Source organism: Balaenoptera borealis, assembly GCF_965194805.1.
Source record: "Balaenoptera borealis genome assembly, chromosome: 2".
NCBI lineage: Eukaryota > Metazoa > Chordata > Mammalia > Artiodactyla > Balaenopteridae > Balaenoptera > Balaenoptera borealis.
In genome coordinates this window covers 90,387,112-90,408,784 of record NC_138867.1, presented here as the reverse complement: position 1 = coordinate 90,408,784, position 21,673 = coordinate 90,387,112, and the positions used below count along the sequence as shown (strand labels likewise).

The 21,673-nt window shown below is 34.5% G+C and overlaps 1 protein-coding gene and 1 long non-coding RNA gene across 11 annotated transcripts in view; both read right to left on the bottom strand.

The window, feature by feature from the left end:
* Positions 1–21,673, bottom strand: part of FER (FER tyrosine kinase) — a 457,469-nt gene that overhangs the window by 338,301 nt on the left and 97,495 nt on the right. For 9 of the 10 annotated variants that reach the window (XM_082376336.1, XM_082376339.1, XM_082376338.1 and 6 more), the window contains one exon: positions 15,275–15,374. In XM_082376336.1, the coding sequence (XP_082232462.1) occupies positions 15,275–15,374 (100 nt within the window). Of the gene's footprint in view, positions 1–2,068; positions 2,125–15,274; positions 15,375–21,673 lie in introns of those variants that run through there. The other variant, XM_082376334.1, reaches the window with a different exon arrangement.
* The window catches only part of LOC309622615, a 463,955-nt gene that overhangs the window by 367,773 nt on the left and 74,509 nt on the right, over positions 1–21,673 (bottom strand). The gene's annotated exons all lie outside the window — the stretch shown is intronic.

Below are 21,673 nucleotides of genomic sequence, written 5' to 3'. Positions count from 1 at the left end.
TTTGCTAAATCCAAACTTTAGTCCTCATCTTTTGTCTTAGCAGCAAGCAACTGCAAATCACGTGATCATTTGTTCTTCCTTGAAATCCTTTCACCCCATCTGGCTTCCAGAATAATATATTCTTTTGGTTTTCCTTTTATCTTAGTCTTCTTTACAATTTCCTCCACATTTCTGTGACTTCTTAATGTTAGGCTCAGACTTAGGACTCTTTTCTATCTTAATTAACACCCTTTGTAATATCATCAACTCTCATGGCTTTAAATGTCAACTAACAATCAGATTGATAGTTCAACCCCAGAAGTCTCCCTGGAACTCCAAAATTAGAGATCCAAGTGCAAATCTGACATCTCCACTTAGATGTCTAATAAGAATCTCAAAACCAAACTCCTGATCTTCACCTCCAAATCTGCTCCTCCTATATTTTTCTCCATCTCAGTAACAACAATGCCATCCTTCCCATTGCTCAGGCCAAAAATATTGGAATCATTCTTGACTTCTTTCTCTCACACTCTACATCTAATTCATCAGCAAATCCTTAAGCTCTACTTTCAGTATATAATAAATCTTCAGTATCCATGGATTCCATATTTCCATGAATTCAGACCTACTGCCTAAAATTTCTTTTTAATCCCAAAATTGATATACACATTGCTTTTCAGGTCAATCATGGACATGCACACATGCAGAGCAGCAAAGGAGTCACCTGATACACACATTCTCAACTGAGGTTGAAAAGCTATGCTCGACCTTTTTGTTTCAGTTCTTCTACTGTAAACTCCTTTCTGTAGTCTATTTAGTTCCACATTTTTTGCATTTTTGTGCTTTTCGATGGTAACTTTGATTTTAAAATGACCCCCAAGCAGAGTGCTGAAGTGCTGCATAGTATTCTTATGCTCAAGGAGGCTGTGATGTCCCTGATAGAGCAAATATGTGTTAGATAGCTTTGTTTAGTCGTGAGTTATAGTACTGCTAGCTGTGAGTTCAATGTTAATGAGTCAACAATATATATTAAAGAATGTGTCTTTAAACAGAAACACACAAAAAACAAAGTGATGTGTTGATCAACTGTCGAAAATGTTGTGACCCTGCTTAAAGGGACCTAATCCCTTATGTTATGCTCACCAGGGGCAATGATTCAGTAATCAGCTAATGCTAATTTAGTATTCACAGTGACTTTTTAGAATATAACTACCATAAATAACAAGAATCAATTGTACGTGCATCCAGAATTTGCCCGCTTCTCATCACCTCTGCTGCTACCACCCAGGTCCAAGCCAGCATGAACCCTTGTCTGTATTACTCCAATAGCCTAGAAGTAATCTTACTTACATCCTTCCCCAACCACTCATATGATTCTCAACAAAACTACCAGAATTATCCTGTTAAAATGTAAGTTCATGTCATTCCTTTGCTCAAACCCTCCAATGGTTTTCCATCTTACTCAGAGTAAAAGCCCAAGGGTTTTAAAAGAACCAGCAAGATCCAGCGTAAGCTGTGCCTCCCATACCACCCACCATCATTCTTCCTCTCTGACCTCATCTCATACCTCCACACCTTTCCTTTATCAATCCCTCAGTTCCAGCCACACAGGTGTCTATACCACTCCTCAAATATGCCACACATGATCCCATCTCAATGACTTTGCTTTGGCTTTTCCCTCTACCTGGAGTACTCTTTGTCCCAGGTAATCACATGCTTCACTCCCTCACTTCTTTCACTCTTCATTTAAATGTCTTTCTCCATGACAACTAACCTGATCATCCTCTCAACATCCTATCTACCTACCATGTTTTCTCCACTGTACCTTTTACCACCTAACATACCATATGTTTCATTTATTTATTTTACTAATTAGCTATCTTCTGCTCTAAAATGTAAGCTCAAGGAGGCAGGGATTTCCATATGTTCTGTTATCTACAAGATCAGTTATGCAAATAACAGTGCCTGGCACATAACAAGAAAATGCACAAATTAATATAGTTCTTACTTTAAAAAAATAAATTTAAACTTAAATAATTTTTTTAAAATTAAAAGTTATAGAAAGATTACAATTTTACCTTCTGCATCTGTTTATATCATCTTTCTAGTAATCAAGTCCAAAACTAATATTGTTAAGGAGCTCACCTATAAAATATAGAGGAAAATCAGCAAAAGGACATAACTTTTCTTAATCTCGTTGTATATGAAACTTAGCTTTGTTTACTTAATAAAACTAAGCAAAATAGGGACAAATCATATTATTGAACTTTCATATTATTTTTAGGAAGTTATCTGCAGAATATAAATTAATCATGTAGCATATTCCATCCCACATAACATCTCAGCATCTGATGCAAATATTACAGCTGTCACTCCAATTTCTGCAGCTTTAGCCCAATGCAAATTAGATTAATAACTAAGAGCACCATTACTCCTTATGACATTGTAAAGGTCCTATCATATTAAGCTCCATTCACTGAAAAGCATTCTTGCCATAAGGTAGCTGCTGATAGATCATGTATTAATAAGTAGGTCCAAAAAAAGACAAATCCTCCCACTTTCAGGTCATTTCAACAAAACTGATAACCAATAAACATAGCCTGAACTCTACTTTGGTCTTCAGTAGGTCATGCATCCAAAATGCATTTCTTTCATATGCTGAACTGAGAGGTAAATTTGAATTTTGGAGTACTTTTCTAGAGGACCTCCATGCATCATCCATACATGATTCTGATTTTTTAAAATCTCCAAGATTTGGTGATTATCAAATAAGAAAGCCAGTTGCCATTCTTAGTGGACTCAAAATAAGGAAATCAACTAAAAGAGCCTTTTCAAAGTTTTATTCATTTTTTAAATTTAGATTTATTTAAACATGAATTTAACCATCTGTCTCAAGTCTGGACTCATTTCAAACTGGTTTTCATAATTAAAGTACTCTAAAGAGAAAACTCAATGGATCTAATCAATTTTAATTGGCTATAAAATATCACAGAACTATTCATAATATGTGAAGAGGCAATTTAAGAAAATATACTTCTCAATTAGAGAAAACTTTACTTTTGAATGAGTCTTCCAACTAATTCCCGACAGTTCTAGCAGTAGGTACCCTCTTACTATGTCTGCTTAGGGTAAGTGAGGGCTTGTAAATAATCAGGGATATTACCAATCCTTTAGCATTCTTCTTTGTTTCTCATAGAGAAAAAAGAATTTGAAAAGGAGTTTGTTTCCCTGCTCTTGTTATAAAAGGGGTGAAGAGAGCTCCTTTCAAACTTCTCTAGGCTGACTGGTATGCGCATGTACAATGGGGAAGAGCTCATCCTGTCTTGCTTCTTTCCTGAATATGATGTGCAATAAAACAGAAGCATTCAGACTTCTACCCATGTAAGAGAAGCCCCACAAATGTCTTTGTGGGTATTTTGAGGCTTGGTAAATATTAAACCATAGTGTAATTCTAGCCATCAGAATACATAGTTGTGAAGCAGTTATTTTGACCATCTTTTCTAATATTTCAATATATCTTCAAGTAAGCTAAAAATCTTCAATGCAAAATCATACTTAAATTCACTTAATTCAGTACCATCTGGTTCAATATGGTATTCCTTATTTTTTATAAAATTAGCATACACTTACTCTTAAAAAATATTTTTTAACTTTGGAAAAAGGTACTACGTGGCGATATGAAGAAGGATGTGCATATAAGTATATAGGTAAAGATTATGTATATTTCCTACAACATAAACAAGTGGGAACTGACCAGAGGGCAGACAGCAGAAGCAAAAAGAACTACAATCCTGCTGCCTGTGGAATGAAAACCACATTCACAGAAAGACAGACAAACTGAAAAGGCGGAGGACTATGTACCAGATGTAGGAACAAGATAAAACACCAAAAAAACAATTAATGAATGGAGATAGGCAACCTTCCAGAAAAATAATTCAGAATAATGACAGTGAAAATGATCCAGGACCTCAGAAAAAGAATAGAGGCAAAGACCGAGAAGATGCAAGAAATGTTTAACAAAGACCTAGAAGAATTAAAGAACAAACAAACAGAGATGAACAATACAATAACTGAAATGAAAAATACACAGAAGGAATCAATAGCAGAATAACTGAGGCAGAAGAAAGGATAAGTGACCTGGAAGAGAGAATGGTGGAAATCACTGCTGTCAAACAGAATAAAGAAAACACAATGAAAAGAAATGAAGACAGCCTAAGAGACCTCTTGGACAACACTAAATGCAGCACTTCAGACCTAGGGACACATATAGACTGAAAGTGAGGGGATGGAAAAAGATACTCCATGCAAATAGAAATCAAAAGAAAGCTGGAGTAACAATAATCATATTAGATAAAATAGACTTTAAAATAAACAATGTTAAAAGAGACAAAAAGGACACTACATAATGATCAAGGGATCAATCCAAGAAGAAGATATAAAAATTATAAATATTTATGCACCCAACATAGGAGCACATCAATACATAAGGCAACTGCTAACAGCTATAAAAGAGGAAATCAACAGTAACACAATAATAGTGGGGGACTTAAACACCTCACTTACACCAATGGACAGATCATCCAGACAGAAAATTAATAAGGAAACACAAGCATTAAATGACAAAATAGACCACATAGATTTAATTGATATTTATAGGACACTCCATCTGAAAACAGCAGATTACACTTTCTTCTCAAGTGCACACAGAACATTCTCCACGATAGATCACATCTTGGGTCACAAATCAAGCCTCGATAAACTTAAGAAAATTGAAATCATATCAAACATCTTTTCCGACCATAATGCTATGAGATTAGAAATGAATTACAGGGAAAAAAATGTAAAAAGCACAAACACATGTAGGCTAAACAATACGTTACTAAATAAGCAAGAGATCACTGAAGAAATCAAAGAGGAAATCAAAAAATACCTAGAGACAAATGACAATGAAAACATGACGATCCAACACCTATGGGATGCAGCAAAAGCAGTTGTAAGAGGAAAGTTTATAGCAATACAATCCAACCTCAAGAAACAAGAAAAATCTCAAATAAACAATCTAACCTTACACCTAAAGGAACTACAGAAAGAAGAACAAACAAAACCCAAAGTTAGCAGAAGGAAAGAACTTATAAAGATCAGAGCAGAAAGAAATGAAATAGAAACAAAGATAACAGCAAAGATCAATAATACTAAAAGCTGGTTCTTTGAGAAGATAAACACAGTTGATAAACCTTTAGCCAGACTCATCAAGAAAAGAGGGAGAGGGCTTCCCTGGTGTTGCAGTGGTTGAGAATCCGCCTGCCAATGCAGGGGACATGGGTTCGAGCCCTGGTCTGCGAAGATCCCACATGCCGCGGAGCAACTGAGCCCGTGAGCCACAACTACTGAGCCTGTGCATCTGGAGCCTGTGCTCCGCAACAAGAGAGGCCACGATAGTGAGAGGCCTGCGCACCGTGATGAAGACTGGCCCCTGCTCGCTGCAACTAGAGAAAGCCCTCGCACAGAAACGAAGACCCAACACAGCCAAAAATAAATAAATAAATAAATAAATAAATTTATTTTAAAAAAAAAAGAGGGAGAGGACTCAAATCAGTAAAATTAGAAATGAAAAAGGAGAAGTTACAATGGACACTGCAGAAATACAAAGCATCATAAGAGACTACTACAAGCAACTCTATGCCAATAAAATGGACAACCTGGAAGAAATGGACAAGTTCTTAGAAAGGTATAACCTTCCAAGACTGAACCAGGAAGAAATAGAAAATATGAACAGACCAATCACAAGCACTGAAATCGAAATTGTGATTAAAAATCTTCCAACAAACAAAAGTCAGGACCAGATGGCTTCACAGATGAATTCTACCAAACATTTAGAGAAGAGCTAACACCCATCTTTCTCAAACTCTTTCAAAAAATTGCAGAGGAAGGAACACTCCCAAACTCATTCTACGAGGCCACCGTCACCCCGATACCAAAACCAGACAAAGATACTACAAAAAAAGAAAATTACAGACCAATATCACTGATGAATATAGATGCAAAAATCCTCAACAAAATGCCAGCAAACAGAATCCAGCAACACACTAAAAGGATCATACACCATGATCAACTGGGATTTATCCCAGGGATGCAAGGATTTTCAGAATACGCAGATCAATCAATGTGATACACCATACTAACAAACTGAAGAATAAAAATCATATGATCATCTCAATAGATGCAGAAAAAGCTTTTGACAAAATTCAACACCCATTTATGATAAAAACTCTCCACAAAGTGGGCATAGAGGGAACTTATCTCAACATAATAAAGGCCATATAAGACAAACCCACAGCCAACATCATTCTCAATGGTGAAAAACTGAAACCACTTCCACTAAGATCAGGAACAAGACAAGGTTGCCCACTCTCACCACTATTATTCAACATAGCTTTGGAAGTTTTAGCCACAGCAATCAGAGAAGAAAAAGAAATAAAAGGAATGCAAATTGGAAAAGAAGAAGTACAACTGTCACTGCTTGCAGATGACATGATGCTATACATAGAAAATTCTAAAGATGCTACCAGAAAACTATTAGAGCTAATCAATGAATTTGGTAAAGTAGCAGGATACCAAATTAATGCACAGAAATCTCTTCCATTCCTATACACTAATGATGAAAAATCTGAAAGAGAAATTAAGGAAACAATCCCATTCACCACTGCAACAAAAAGAATAAAATACCTAGCAGTAACCTATTTAAGGAGGTAAAAGACCTGTACTCAGAAAACTAGAAGACACTGATGAAAGAAGTCAAAGATGACACAAACAGATGGAGAGATATACCATGTTCTTGGATTGGAAGCATCAACATTGTGAAAATGACTATACTACCCAAAGAAATCTACAGATTCAATGCAATCCCTATCAAATTACCAGTGGCAATTTTACAGAACTAGAACAAAAAATCTTAAAATCGGTATGGAGACACAAAAGACCCCAAATAGCCAAAGCAATCTTGAGGGAAGAAAACGGAGCTGGAGGAATCAGACTCCCTGACTTCAGACTATACTACAAAGCTACGGTAATCAAGACAATATGGTACTGGCACAAAAACAGAAATACAGATCAAGGGAACAGGATATAAAGCCCAGAGATAAACCCAGGCACCTATGGTCAACTAATTTATGACAAAGGAGTCAAGGATATACAATGGAGAAAAGACAGCCTCTTCAATAAGTGGTGCTGGGAAAACTGGACAGCTACATGTAAAAGAATGAAATTAGAACACTCCCTAACACCATACACAAAAATAAGCTCAAAATGGATTCGAGACCTAAATGTAAGACCGGATACTATAAAACTCTTAGAGGAAAACATAGGAAGAACACTCTTTGACATAAATCACAGCAAGATCTTTTTTGATCCACCTCCTAGAGTAATGGAAATAAAAACAAACAAATGGGACCCAATGAAACTTCAAAGCTTTTGCACAGCAAAGGAAACCATAAACAAAACAGAAAGACAACCCTCAGAATGGGAGAAAATATTGCAAATGAATCAACGGACAAAGGATTAATCTCCAAAATATATAAGCAGCTCATGTAGCTCACTATTAAAAAAAAAACAACCCAATACAAAAATGGGCAGAAGACCTAAATAGACATTTCTCCAAAGAAGACATACAGATGGCCAAGAGGCACATGAAAAGCTGCTCAACATCACTAAATATTAGAGAAATGCAAATCAAAACTACAATGAGGTATCATCTCACAACAGTTAGAATGGGTATCATTAGAAAATCCACAAACAACAAATGCTGGAGAGGGTGTGGAGAAAAGGGAACCCTCTTGCACTGTTGGTGGGAATGTAAGTTGATACAGCCACTATGGAGAACAGTATGGAGGTTCCTTAAAAAACTAAAAATAGAATTATCATATTACCCAGCAATCCCACTAGTGGGCATATGCCCAGAGAAAACCATAATTCAAAAAGACACATGCATCTCTATGTTCATTGCAACACTATATACAATAGCCAGGTCACAGAAGCAACCTGAATGCCCATCGACAGATGAATGAATAAAGAAGATGTGGTACATATATACAATGGAATATTACTCAGCCATAAAAAGGAACAAAATTGGGTTATTTGTAGAAATGCGGATGGACCTAGAGACTGTCATACAGAGTGAAGTATGTCAGAAAAAGAAAAACAAATATTGTGTATTAACGCATACATGTGGAATCTAGAAAAATGGTACAGGTTAACCGGTTTGCAAGGCAGAAATAGAGACACAGATGTAGAGAACAAACATATGGACACCAAGGGGGGGAAGTTGGGGTGGGGAGAATGAATTGGGGGGAAAAAAAAAAGTGGAGATTACAGTGAACCAAAAAGAAATCTGGGAGTGAATAAACTCATAACAACTTTCAGAACAAATGAAGAAAGACGATGAAGTCCACTAAGACTGTAAAACTTAAGTTAATGTGTTAAGTAGACACATGGATGATTTAAGAAAAGACCCACATCATAATTATCCAGGCAAAATTTATAATGCCTAAGATGAAAAATATACTACATGAGATTAAAGGGAGATTAGACACTGCAGAAAACGAGATTAGTAAAATTGTAGATATAATCATAGAAACTACCAAAATGAAACAGAAAGCAAAAAAGACAAGGGGAAAAAAATAAACAGACCATCAGTTGGCTGTGAGGCAAATACAAACAGCCTAATACACATGTAACTGGAGTCTTCAAAGGAGAGCAGAAAGAGAGACGTAGACAGAAAATATACGTGAAGAAATAACAGCTGAAAGTTTTCCAAATTTGATGAAAATTATAAACCCTCAGGTATAAGAAGCTCAAAACCCACAAACAGAAGGAGAAAAAAAAACTTACAGGAAGGCACATCATAATCAAATTGCTCAAAATCAACAATAAAAAGGAAATCCTAAAAGCTGCCAAAGGGATATAAAACATGTAGAGCAACAAAGAAAAGTATGAGAACAGATTTCTCCTTGACATGACCAAAGGGCAACATCTTTAAAGATCCAACAGGGAAAAAACCACCTGCTAAAAGAAAATTCTATACCCTACAAAAATATATTTCAAAATCAAAGGTGAAATTAAAACTTTTTCAGATGTACAAAAGCTGAAAGAACTTACTACGTGTAGACTTACAAGAAATGTTAAAGTAAGTCATTCAGGCAAAAGTAAAATGATACCAGATGGAATAAAGAATGCTAGGAAAGATAACTACATGGATAAACATATAAGTTGTTTTATTATAATTTTAAAGATACTTGACTAAACAAAAACAAAAATATTAACAATATAGTACAAACTTAAAAACATATGCAAAAGTAAAATATATCACAACAATAGCACAAATATAGGAAGACTATACCAGTGTAAGGATTCCTTATTATACACAAGGTGATATAATATCACTTGAAGGTATACTATGGTAAAGCAAAAATAAAATAACAAAAGAAAAAGTTACAGCTAATAAGACAACAAAGGAGATAAATGGGAATCTTAATAAATTTTTTTCAATTAATCCAAAAGAAGGCAGAAAAAAGGAAAAGGAGAATAAAGAACTGATAAAACAAAGAGAAAAAAAAACTGCAAGATGACAGATTTAAACCTAACATTGTCAAAATCAGTCACGTTAACTATAGTCTAACTATCCCAATTAAAATGTAAAGATTATCAAGATAAAAAAGCAAGACCTAATTATATGGTGCACTTCAACTATATAAAGACTAAAAAATGTTGAAGTAAAAGGATGAAAAAAAGATATATCATGTAAACACTAATCAAAGTATCTAATATTAATATCAGATAGAACAGATAACACAGCAAAGAATACTACCAGGGATAATAAAGGTCATTTCATACGACAAAAGGGCCAGGGCATCAAGAGGATACAACAATCATGACTACTTTTACACCCAATAACAAGAATTTCAAAATACATTAAGCAAAAAACTGACAAAACTATGAGAAGAAATAGACAAATCTACAATTACAGTGGGAGATTTCAATTGCCCTCTCTCAGTAATTGATGGAACAAGTAGACAGAAAATCTGTAACAACATAAAAATTTTTAATAACACTATTAACCACTGGCCCAAGATAGCAATATAGACCACTGCAACCAACAACAGCAGAATACATATTCTTATCAAGTGCACATGAAGCATTTACCAAGATAAACCATACTATGGGACATATAACATGTATTCATAAATGTAAAAGGAATAAAGTCACAAAAAGAATATTCTCAGACTAAATGAAATTAAATTATAAATGAAAAATAGAAACTTTTTTTAATGTCAAAATTTTAGGAAACCAAATACATTTCTAAATAACCTATGTATCAAAGAAAAAAAAAGGCCAAAAGGAAATACTTTAAGTATTTTGAACTGAAGAAAAATGAAGACACAATATATACAAATGTATGGAATGTTGCTAAAACAGTCCTTAGGTAAATTCATAGCACTAAATGCTTATATTAGAAAAGAAGATAATTCTCAAATCAATGATCTTAGTTAGCTTCCACATTAAAAAAAAAAAGAAAAAATAGAAAAACTGGTGCAAACTAAGCCTAAAGCAAGCAGAAGGAAAAAAAAAAAACAAAGATTAGAGATAAATCAATTAAATAGAAAGCAGAAAAATAGAAAGAAAATAAAGCATAAAGCCGATCTTTGAGAAGATTAATAAAATTGATAAACCTCTAGCCAAAATGATTAGGAAAAAAAGAGAAGACACAAAGTACCAATAACAAAAATGAGAAAAAAAATATCACCACAGATTCTACAAATATAAAAAGGTGGATAAGGGAGTATTCTGAACACCTTGGTACCAATAAATTAAACAAATGAAGTGGACAATTCCTTGAAAGATACAACCTACTAAAACTCAAAGAAAAAGATAAACAGAATAGCCTATATCAATTAAAGAAATTGAATTTATAGTTTAAAAATCTTAGCAAAAAAGAAAAAAATAAAGCAAGCAGACCCAGATGGCTTCACAAGTGAATTCTACCAATATTTAAGAAATATTAAGAATTAAACAGAAATATTTCTAAGAGGGGGCAATCATGCAGAGGACAGTATTATCCTTATACAAAAATGAGACAAAGATAGTAAAAGAAACAGACAAATTTGAAAATCCAAAAAAACTTAGCCAACCATATCAAACAACATAAAAAATAATAATACATCATAACCAAGAGGAGTTTATTCCAGGAATGTGAAGTTGGTATAATATTTTAAAAATCAATCAAAATAATTCACCATATCAAGGTAAAAGAAGAAAAAAAATATCCATCTCCACAGATATAGAAAAAGCATTTGACAAAATATAACATCCATTCTTAAGCAGGAATAAAAAGGAACTTCTTCAACCCGATAAAAGGAAAAACCAGGCTTCCCTGGTGGCGCAGTGGTTGAGAATCTGCCTGCCAATGCAGGGGACACGGGTTCGAGCCCTGGTCTGGGAAGATCCCACACACCACGTAGCAACTAGGCCCGTGAGCCACAACTACTGAGCCTGCGCGTCTGGAGCCTGTGCTCCGCAACAAGAGAGGCCGCGATAGTGAGAGGCCCGCACACCGTGATGAAGAGTAGCCCCCGCTTGCCACAACTGGAGAAAGCCCTCGCACAGAAACGAAGACCCAACACAGCCAAAAATTAATTAATTAATTAATTAATTAATTAATTTTTAAAGAAAAAGAAAAACCTTTGAAAAACTACAGTTAACTTCATATTTATGATGAAAGTCTTTCCCCTAAGATCAGGGACAAGGCAAACATGTTTGCTCTTTCTATGTCTGTTCAACACTATACTGGAGGGTCTAGCTAGGGCAATTAGGCAAGAAAAAGAAAAAAAAAAAAGACATCCAGATTGAAAAGGAAGAGGAAAACTGTCTTTGTTCATAGACAATATGGTCTTATAGGAGTCTTTTGAGAAGTCATCTACTCTTTATAAAGATGATGTGACGGCAAATGTTTTCATTTACAGCCATTATGTCAGAACCTTAGTTTGGACACAAGCTTTATGGATTCACAAAATTGTTTTATGGCAAACCTAACAATGTGTTTAACTAACTAAATGTATTCAGAACTTAATATGCTATAGGAAAGTAAAACCTGTGTATTTTGCATTCAAGAACTTATTATTCCATGCTATCATGAAACACTCTATTAACTTCAGCTCAATAGGCTAAAATTATTTTGGTTGTTCTCAGCATACATGTTATAAATAATAATCAATAGACTAATGTCCAAATTAGTCCAAGTCAATTTAAGACAAACATTTGTTCCCTTGACACAGCATAGAGCAAAATGACTTTGATATTTAGGGTATATTATTCAATACCAAAAAATTTAACTAAAATGGTGCTATATTCATATTACAAATGAATGTTATATTTTACATTAGACAACATAAATCAGTGTTCCTTTGGATATAAATTCTAACATTGAAAATTTAAAGTATTTTGTTTAATCCATACAGCAGGGGTCAGGAGTTTGGAATTTCAGTATTAACCCAGGTTTCCAGCTCATCTGCTACTGCTGCTGAACCTCCAGTTGCAGTAACTGAACCCTTGATTCCAAACCAATTCTTGATCAAATCCAGAATTTAACCCTTACTTACTATAGGAGCTATTTCTGGGTCCTATCTCCCCCAAAGCCTTGTCTCCTCAAGCTGGACACTATATATCAGATTGGGTTTTTAAATAGCTTTTCCAAGACCTCCTAATGTCTAAAGCAACGACTCTGAATGCCAGAGCCACAGCTTGGGTATCCACCACCAGTGCCCCAGCAATTCCTAGAGCCTATTCCAGAAATGGCCTGGTGTGGCCTCTCCAGATAAACTAAGGTTCTGACATAAAGCCGGTAAATGTTGGAAGAATTTGCCAACACATCATTCTTATAAAGAGTAAATAACTTCACAAAAAAAAACCTATTTCCATGTTAAAGTTAGAAGAAGGAGTTTGAAAACAGATACAAAATTTTCAAAAATATGATTTTATACTTTTTCATGTAATCATGAGTATAAAGATAGTTGTGATTATAAAAGGGGAATTCACATATGTCTCATGCGTTTACATAGTTATATAAGAACTTACTTTAAAAGTATATACTCTATACATTATAAATTGATTTAATGGGAGTAATCAAATTCTTGAAAATAAAAAAGTACTATCACTAATACCTTTAGAAAGAAAATGTAAATAAGCTCACATATTTTAACTTCAGGAGACTCAGTCAAATAATACATTTCTTAAGATCAATTAAAACTATGGTCTTCAGATTTTCTAGTTGCCTTCTTACTACTGATACAACACTGAATGGTATTTTATCTCTATAATAAATAATAAAGATAAGTAATAAAGAACAATTATTACCTGTGAATAATCTTTGATAATATAAACTTTAGGTACAAGAACTATTTAAAACTTTATTATGATATCAGAATTAGATTTCATTTTTTAAACAAAAACTATGTCTTTAAAAGTAGGTATCAAACACTTGGGAGTAATTATGTACTTCTTTTCCTAACTAATCATTCTCCAACAGATATAGACCTAGTGTGATATACTTCGCATAGATGGATTACAATATAGTTGGATTAAGTCACCACTTGCTCTGGGTGAATTTAATGTGTGGATATTTATAATATAGGAAACTAATTTGAGAATGCTAGCCAAGCATTATGTAATGAACTTTATAAAAATAACCCTTTGACAGATTGAGTAGTAATGCTCAATGTACAAAACTATTTCTGAATCACTCTTGATGGTTTAGCAAGGGATCCCTTGTATAAAGACTAAATTTTGAAAAACAGTAAAGACTTGCAGTTCCCAAGTTAGAATATCAACTAGAAGTGGGTAAGCTCCTTGAATGTTTGAATCTCAATAACTTAAAGATAGCAAATGCTCAGTAAATACTTCTTGATTATATAAAGCACTCTTTAAAATAAAAAAGGAATAATAATTAGGTATACAAAGTTTGAAAATTATGAAATAATCATACAACATTGGAACTTACATCTAAGACTATCTGACTCCAAAGACTGACTCATCTTTCCACTATTGCATTTTTTCTTTTCTTCACTTAAATAACTTACATAACTGAATTACAAAAGCATTTTAAAAGATATGTTTGCATTAAAAAGAGATCGTAATCTCAAAATGCTGGTTGAGGTACAAGAAAAATAAGTAAAAATAAGTAAACTGTGAATACTAATTCATCTAGAAACACTGCAAGAAGCAGAAACGTGAAATAAATGTGGGAGGGATGGAGACAGGGAGAAAGGGAGACACAAAGTAAATGCTGAAGGGAACACTGGGAGAAGGGAGGGCAAGGGAGAGAAGGGGAGGGACAGAGAAGGAAGGAGAGGAAGGAAGTAGGGAGGAGCAAGAGGAGGAGGGAAAGGGAGACAGAAAGGGAGGAGGGGGGGAAACTGCATCGAAATCAGTCTCCCTTCTAGTCTACTGGGAATAACAACAAAAACACAGTATTTTCATTGTGTAAGGTATATCCAAATATAGGAGCTGTTTATTTCATTTACCTCAACCAAATGACAAAATAATATACAAGTAAAAGAAAAAGAGAAAATACATTAATAAATGAGAAAGGTAAATTTAATAATTAAAAAAATGTTTTAAAAAGAGTTGCTAATAATGCTTCTATTTAACCAGAAAACAACAAAAATTTTATAATTAAAAAAAATCTAAATATGAAGACTATTTAGTCACATTTAAAAACTATAACCACAAATCTTTGATTAAAACATAATGTTTCTCTTTCCATTTACTTCCAAAGCTTATTATGAAAATTTTAGTACAATATAGATATAAAATTAAGCTATGAAAGCAGAACTAAGCTATAAAATGACTTGTGATTTTAATGGCATTTAAATACAGGTAAAAAGAGGATCAATAAAAGCTTCTAAACAAATACAACTTTATTTTTCTTATTTAGTACTCAGTAATTAAGTAAATAAATCTAAAGCCTATGAGAAAAATTTAAACATTCCTTGCATTCTATTACAAGTACTGAATAATTCTATTAATAGTATGAACTACTCAAAAATAGTTTCCATTATTTTAAAAAAACAAAACAAAAAAAGAAATACTTATTACATAGTTTGGTAATTAGTCTATTTTGGCTTATTTTAATATTTTTTAAATGTGAATTGGTCTAAGTGGAATCATTCCACCACTTATAAAGATAACTTTCAAATGATAAGAATAAAAATCACTAAAATAAACATTTTTTATAATTGCATCATACCTTTAGCTACAGCTTCTTTATATTTCTCTTTGGCAGAATTCATTTCTTTTATTAATTGTCTATAGCTTGTTTTTAATTTCTCTAATTCTGTCTTGGTGACCTGTCAAAAAGAGAAATGAAAAAACATTTTTTAATGCTTAAATTTATATCAGTCAAGAACTTAAATTCCAAAGCATTAACAGATGCATATTTTACTGCTTATGGGTCAGAGGTGCTCTTTAATATACAATCATAACCAATAAACTAAAATTAGCTTAGAAATCGGTGATAAATTCAACAGCATATGAAAAAAAAAAACATTTCCTAAAAAGAAGAGCAGATCATGAAATAGTGCTGTCATCATCTAAAATGTAAAGGCCAATAATTAATTGCTGTGTACAAAAATATTTTCTCTAATAAAAAAATAATTTAAAATACTTATTTTAATTGTACAGAATAACTCTGAGTTGTCATAATTCACCAGTTCTAACATGATTTGTTTTTTCACATTGTAACATCTCTGAAAAGATGTACCTAACAATCATTGCTGGCCAGGCAGCAATCATGACAGTGGTCACTGCATGCACACATGAACTTGGTTATCATTTCTACAGAAAGGCTAGACAAATCCAAGTCCTTGACTCTGTAGTCAAAAAGCCATAACAAGCATTTGAGAAAAAACTGAGAGTCTTAGATTGTATCTGAAAAACTTCTAATAAGCCTTCTGAGAAGAGTAAGAAATCAGCAGCATTAGAAACTTGCTAAAGGGGCATAAGCAACTTGGAAGAAAATCCCAGAGCCCACTTTAAACAAATTCTGCATCACAAATGTTCTTGACAGCATGGAGGATTGCACTGTGTAAATAAACAAAAATATCTACAACTATGATATAGATATAAATGAGTTCAAATCATTCCCTTTTAAAAAGAACCTCACTGGTTAACATTTTGTTTTTAATGGACTTTACCTTTTAGAGCAGTTTTAGTATCACAGCCAAATTTAGCACAAAGTACGGAGATTCCCCAGTTGTCTTTTACCCTGACTCATGCACAGCCTCCCTGATTATCAACATACTCCACTAGAGTATGTTTGTACATTTTTACAACTGATAAACCTACAATGACACATCATTATCACACAAGTCCATAGTTTACATTAAGTTCCACTCTTGGTGTACATTTTATGGTTTTGAACAAACATATAATGACATGTATCCACCATTATAGTACCACACACAGTTGTTTCACTGTCATAAAACCCTCTGTGCTCCACCTATTCACTAACCCCTGGGAACCAATTATCTTTTTACTGTCTTCATAGTTTTGACTTTTCCAGAATATTATATAGTTAGAATCATACATATTTTTCAGATTGGCTTCTTTCACTTAGTAATATGCATTTAAGGTTCCTCCATGTCTTTCTGTGGCTTGGTAGCTCATTTCCTTTGAGCTCTGAATATTATTCCATTGTCTGGATGCACTACAGTTTATCCACTCACTTACTAAAGGACTTCTTGGTAGCTTCCAAGTTTTGACAATTATGAATAAAGCTGTTATAAACAGCTATGTGTGGGCTTTAGTGTAGACATATGTTTTCAACTCCTCTGGGTAAATACTAAGGAGCTCAATTGCTGGGTCCTATGGTAAGAGTATTTTTAATTCTGTAAGAAACAGCCAAACTGCCTTCCAAAGTGGCTGGATTATTTTGCATTCCCACCAGCAATGAATGAGAGTTCCTGTTGCTCCACAACCTCACCAGTATTGGGTGTTGTCAACGTTCTGGATTTGGGGCATTCTAATAGATGCGTAGTGGTATCTCATTGTTCCTTCAATTTGCATTTCCCTGATGACATATGATGTTGAGCAACTTTTTATGTGCTTATTTGCCATCTGTATATCTTCTTTGGTGAGGTGTTTGTTTTTTAATCAGGTTGCTGGTTTTCTTAGTAGACTTTTAAGAGTTCTTTGTGTATTTTATTTATTAATTTTATTTATTTTTGGCTGTGTTGGGTCCCCATTGCTGGGCGCAGGCTTTCTCTAATTGCAGCGAGCGGGGGCTACTCTTTGTTGTGGTTCACAGGCTTCTCATTGTGGTAGCTTCTCTTGTGTGGAGCACGGGCTCTAGACATGCAGGTTTCAGTAGTTGCAGCACGTGGGCTAAGCAGTTGCGGCATGCGGGCTTGAGTAGTTGCAGCGCATGGGCTCAGCAGTTGTGGCTCGCAGGCTCTAGAGTGCAGGCTCGGTAGTTGCGGCTCACGGGATTAGTTGCTCCGCAGCATGTGGGATCTTCTTGGACCAGGGATCAAACCTATGTCCCCTGCATTGGCAGGCAGATTCTTAACCATTGTGCCACCAGGGAAGAGTTATTTGTGTATTTTAGATAACAGTCTTTTATCAAATGTGCCTTTGCAAATATTTTCTCCCAGTCTATGGCTTATCTTCTCATTCCTTTGATATTGTATTTTGCAGAGCAGAAGTTTTATTTTTTATTTTTTTGAGGAGAACCTGAATACAATATATATGATATATATACATTATATATATATATATAATGTATATATATATATTGCTTGAAGCAGGCAAGAAATATGGACACTTCCATCTGCGTGATTGCCCATCACAGTTACTGCTCTGGTCTCAGGGGCTCAAACTATTTTCCATTTTGCATACTTTTAAACTGTTGTATCACATTGATGTCTGTTGTTGAAACCTGTCTGAGAATTTTGCCAATCTGGTTCATTTTATCTTGCCTATCAGGCTGCTTTGAGTTCATTATATCTTTTAAACTTATGAAGTCATTATAGTTCCATACTTGCTTATAGACCACCCAGAGTGTGCCTGAGACCCTTTTGGGTTTCACTTCCAATGCTCTTACTTTCCCTTAAATTCTGTACTAAAGATGACATACCCTTTGAGATTGGAGGCACAGTTTCATACCATGACTCACGTCCAATGTTAAGTAGAATTTCTCTGAATGAAAACAAATGTGTTCCTTTGCCATTTGCAACACGTGTCACACACATTTCTGTGGAGTTATAATGTTTTAAAAAAGAAAGAAAGGAGGGAATTCCCTGGTGGTCAACTGGTTAGAAATCTGTGCTCTCAAGGCTGAGGGCCCAGGTTCAATCCCTGGTCAGGGAACTAAGATCACACAAGTCATGCGGTACAGGGAGAGAGGAGGAAAGAAAGAAAGGAAGGAAAACAGAGAAGCTTTAAAATTTTGAGGAATTCCACCTTATCAATTATTTCTTCATGGATCATGCCTTTGGTGTTGTATCTAAAAAGTCATATTCATAACCGAGGTCATCTAGGTTTTCTCCTATTTATCTTCTAGGTGTTTTGTAGTATTACATTTTACATTTAGATCTGTGATCCATTTTGAGTTAATTTTTCTGACTGGTGTAAAGTATGTGTCTAGATTCGTTTTTTTACACATGGAGGTCCCTTGTTCCAGCACCATTTGTTGAAAATATTAACTTCTCTCCCCTGTGTTGACTTTGCCCCTTTGTCACAGATCAGTTAACTACAATTATGTGGATCTACTTCTGACTCTCCCTCTCTATTCTGTTCCACTGATCTATTTGTTTGTCTATTGTCTTTCACAAATACCAAACTATCTTGATTACTGTATTTTTTTTAATTTAAAATACTCCTTTAATTATCTTTCATATATTAAGATATTTACATATATATATATACACACCTATATAGATATGCATCAAGTCATAAGCCAAATACTCATTATCCAGAGAAAAGTATCAGAATAATTTTTTTTAACATCTATTTGAAGTATAATTGCTTTACAATGGTGTGTTAGTTTCTGCTTTACAACAAAGTGAATCAGTTATACATATACTTATATCCCCATATCTCTTCCCTTTTGCATCTCCCTCCCTCCCACCCTCCCTACCCCACCTCTCAAGGTGGTCGCAAAGCACCAAACTGATCTCCTTGTGCTATGGGGCTGCTTCCCACTAGCTATCTATTTTACATTTGGTAGTGTACATATGCCCATGCCACACTTTCACTTTGTCCCAGCTTACCCTTCCCCCTCCCCATATCCTCAACTCCATTCTCTAGTAGGTCTGCATCTTTATTCCCATCTTGCCCCTAGGTTCTTCACGATTTTTTTTTTTTTTTAGATTCCATATATATGTGTTAGCATATGGTATTTGTTTTTCTCCTTCTGACTTACTTCACTCTGTATGACAGACTCTAGGTCCATCCACCTCACTACAAATAACTCACTTTCTTTTCTTTTTATGGCTGAGAAATATTCCATGTATGTATGTGCCACATCTTCTTTATCCATTCATCTGGTGATGGACACTTAGGTTGCTTCCATGTCCTGGCTATTGTAAACAGAGCTGCAGTGAACACTGTGGTACATGACTCCTTGAATTATGGTTTTCTCAGGGTATATGCCCAGTAGTGGGATTGCTCAGTTGTACGGTAGTTCTATTTTTAGTTCTTTAAGGAACCTCCATACTGTTCTCCATAGTGGCTGTATCAATTTACGTTCCCACCAACAGTGCAAGAAGGTTCCTTTTTCTCCACACCCTCTCCAGCATTTATTGTTTCAGATTTTTTGATTATGATTTTTTGATTATGGCCATTCTGACCAGTGTGAGATGATATCTCATTGTAGTTCTGATTTGAATTTCTCTGATGATTAGTGATGTTGAGCATCTTTTCATGTGTTTGTTGGCAGTCTGTATCTCTTCTTTGGAGAAATGTCTATTTAGATATTCTGCCCATTTTTGGATTGGGTTGTTTGCTTTTTTGATATTGAGCTGCATGAGCTGCTTGTAAATTTTGGAGATTAATCCTTTGTCCGTTGATTCATTTGCAAATATTTTCTCCCATTCTGAGGGTTGTCTTTTGGTCTTGTTTATGGTTTCCTTTGCTGTGCAAAAGCTTTTAAGTTTCATTGGGTCCCATTTGTTTATTTTTGTTTTTATTTCCATTTCTCTAGGAGGTGGGTCAAAAAGGATCTTGCTGTGATTTATGTCATAGAGTGTTCTGCCTATGTTTTCCTCTAAGAGTTTGATAGTGTCTGGCCTTACATTTAGGTCTTTAATCCATTTTGAGTTTATTTTTGTGTATGGTGTTAGGGAGTGCTCTAATATAATTCTTTTACATGTAGCTGTCCAGTTTTCCCAGCACCACTTATTGAAGAGGCTGTCTTTTCTCCACTGTATATTCTTGCCTCCTTTATCAAAGATAAGGTGACCATATGTGGGAAGGTTTATCTCTGGGCTTTCTATCGTGTTCCATTGATCTATATTTCTCTTTTTGTGCCAGTACCATACTGTCTTGATTACTGTAGCTTTGTAGTAGAGTCTGAAGTCAGGGAGCCTGATTCCTCCAGCTCCATTTTTCTTTCTCAAGATTGCTTTGGCTATACGGGGTCTTTTGTGTATCATTAAAAATTGTGAAATTTTTTTGTTCTAGTTCTGTGAAAAATGCCAGTGGTAGTTTGATAGGGATTGAATTGAATCTGTAGATTGCTTTGGGTAGTAGAGTCATTTTCAAACTGTTGATTCTTCCAGTCCAAGAGCATGGTATATCTCTCCATCTGTTTCTATCATCTTTAATTTCTTTCATCAGTGTCTTATAATTTTCTGCATACAGGTCTTTTGTCTCCTTAGGTAGGTTTATTCCTAGGTATTTTATTCTCTTCGTTGCAATGGTAAATGAGAGTGTTTCCTTAATTTCTCTTTCAGATTTTTCATCATTAGTGTATAGTAATGAAAGAGACTTCTGTGCATTAATTTTGTATCCTGCTACTTTACCAAATTCATTGATTAGCTCTAGTAGTTTTCTGGTAGCATCTTTAGGATTCTCTATGTATAGTATCATGTCATCTGCAAACAGTGACAGTTTTACTTCTTCTTTTCCAATTTGTATTCCTTTTATTTCTTTTTCTTCTCTGATTGCTGTGGCTAAAACTTCCAAAACTATGTTGAATAATAGTGGTGAGAGTGGGCAACCTTGTCTTGTTCCTGATCTTAGTGGAAATGGTTTCAGTTTTTAAACATTGAGGACAATGTTGGCTGTGGGTTTGTCATATATGGCCTTTATTATGTTGAGGAAAGTTCCCTCTATGCCTACTTTCTGGAGGGTTTTTATCATAAATGGGTGTTGAATTTTGTCGAAAGCTTTCTCTGCATCTATTGATATAATCATATGGTTTTACTCCTTCAATTTGTTAATATGGTGTATCACACTGATTGATTTGCATATATTGAAGAATCCTTGCATTCCTGGGATAAATCCCACTTGATCATGGTGTATGATCCTTTTAATGTGTTGTTGGATTCTGTTTGCTAGTATTTTGTTGAGGATTTTTGCATCTATGTTCATCAGTGATATTGGCCTGTAGTTTTCTTTCTTTGTAACATCTTTGTCTGGTTTTGGT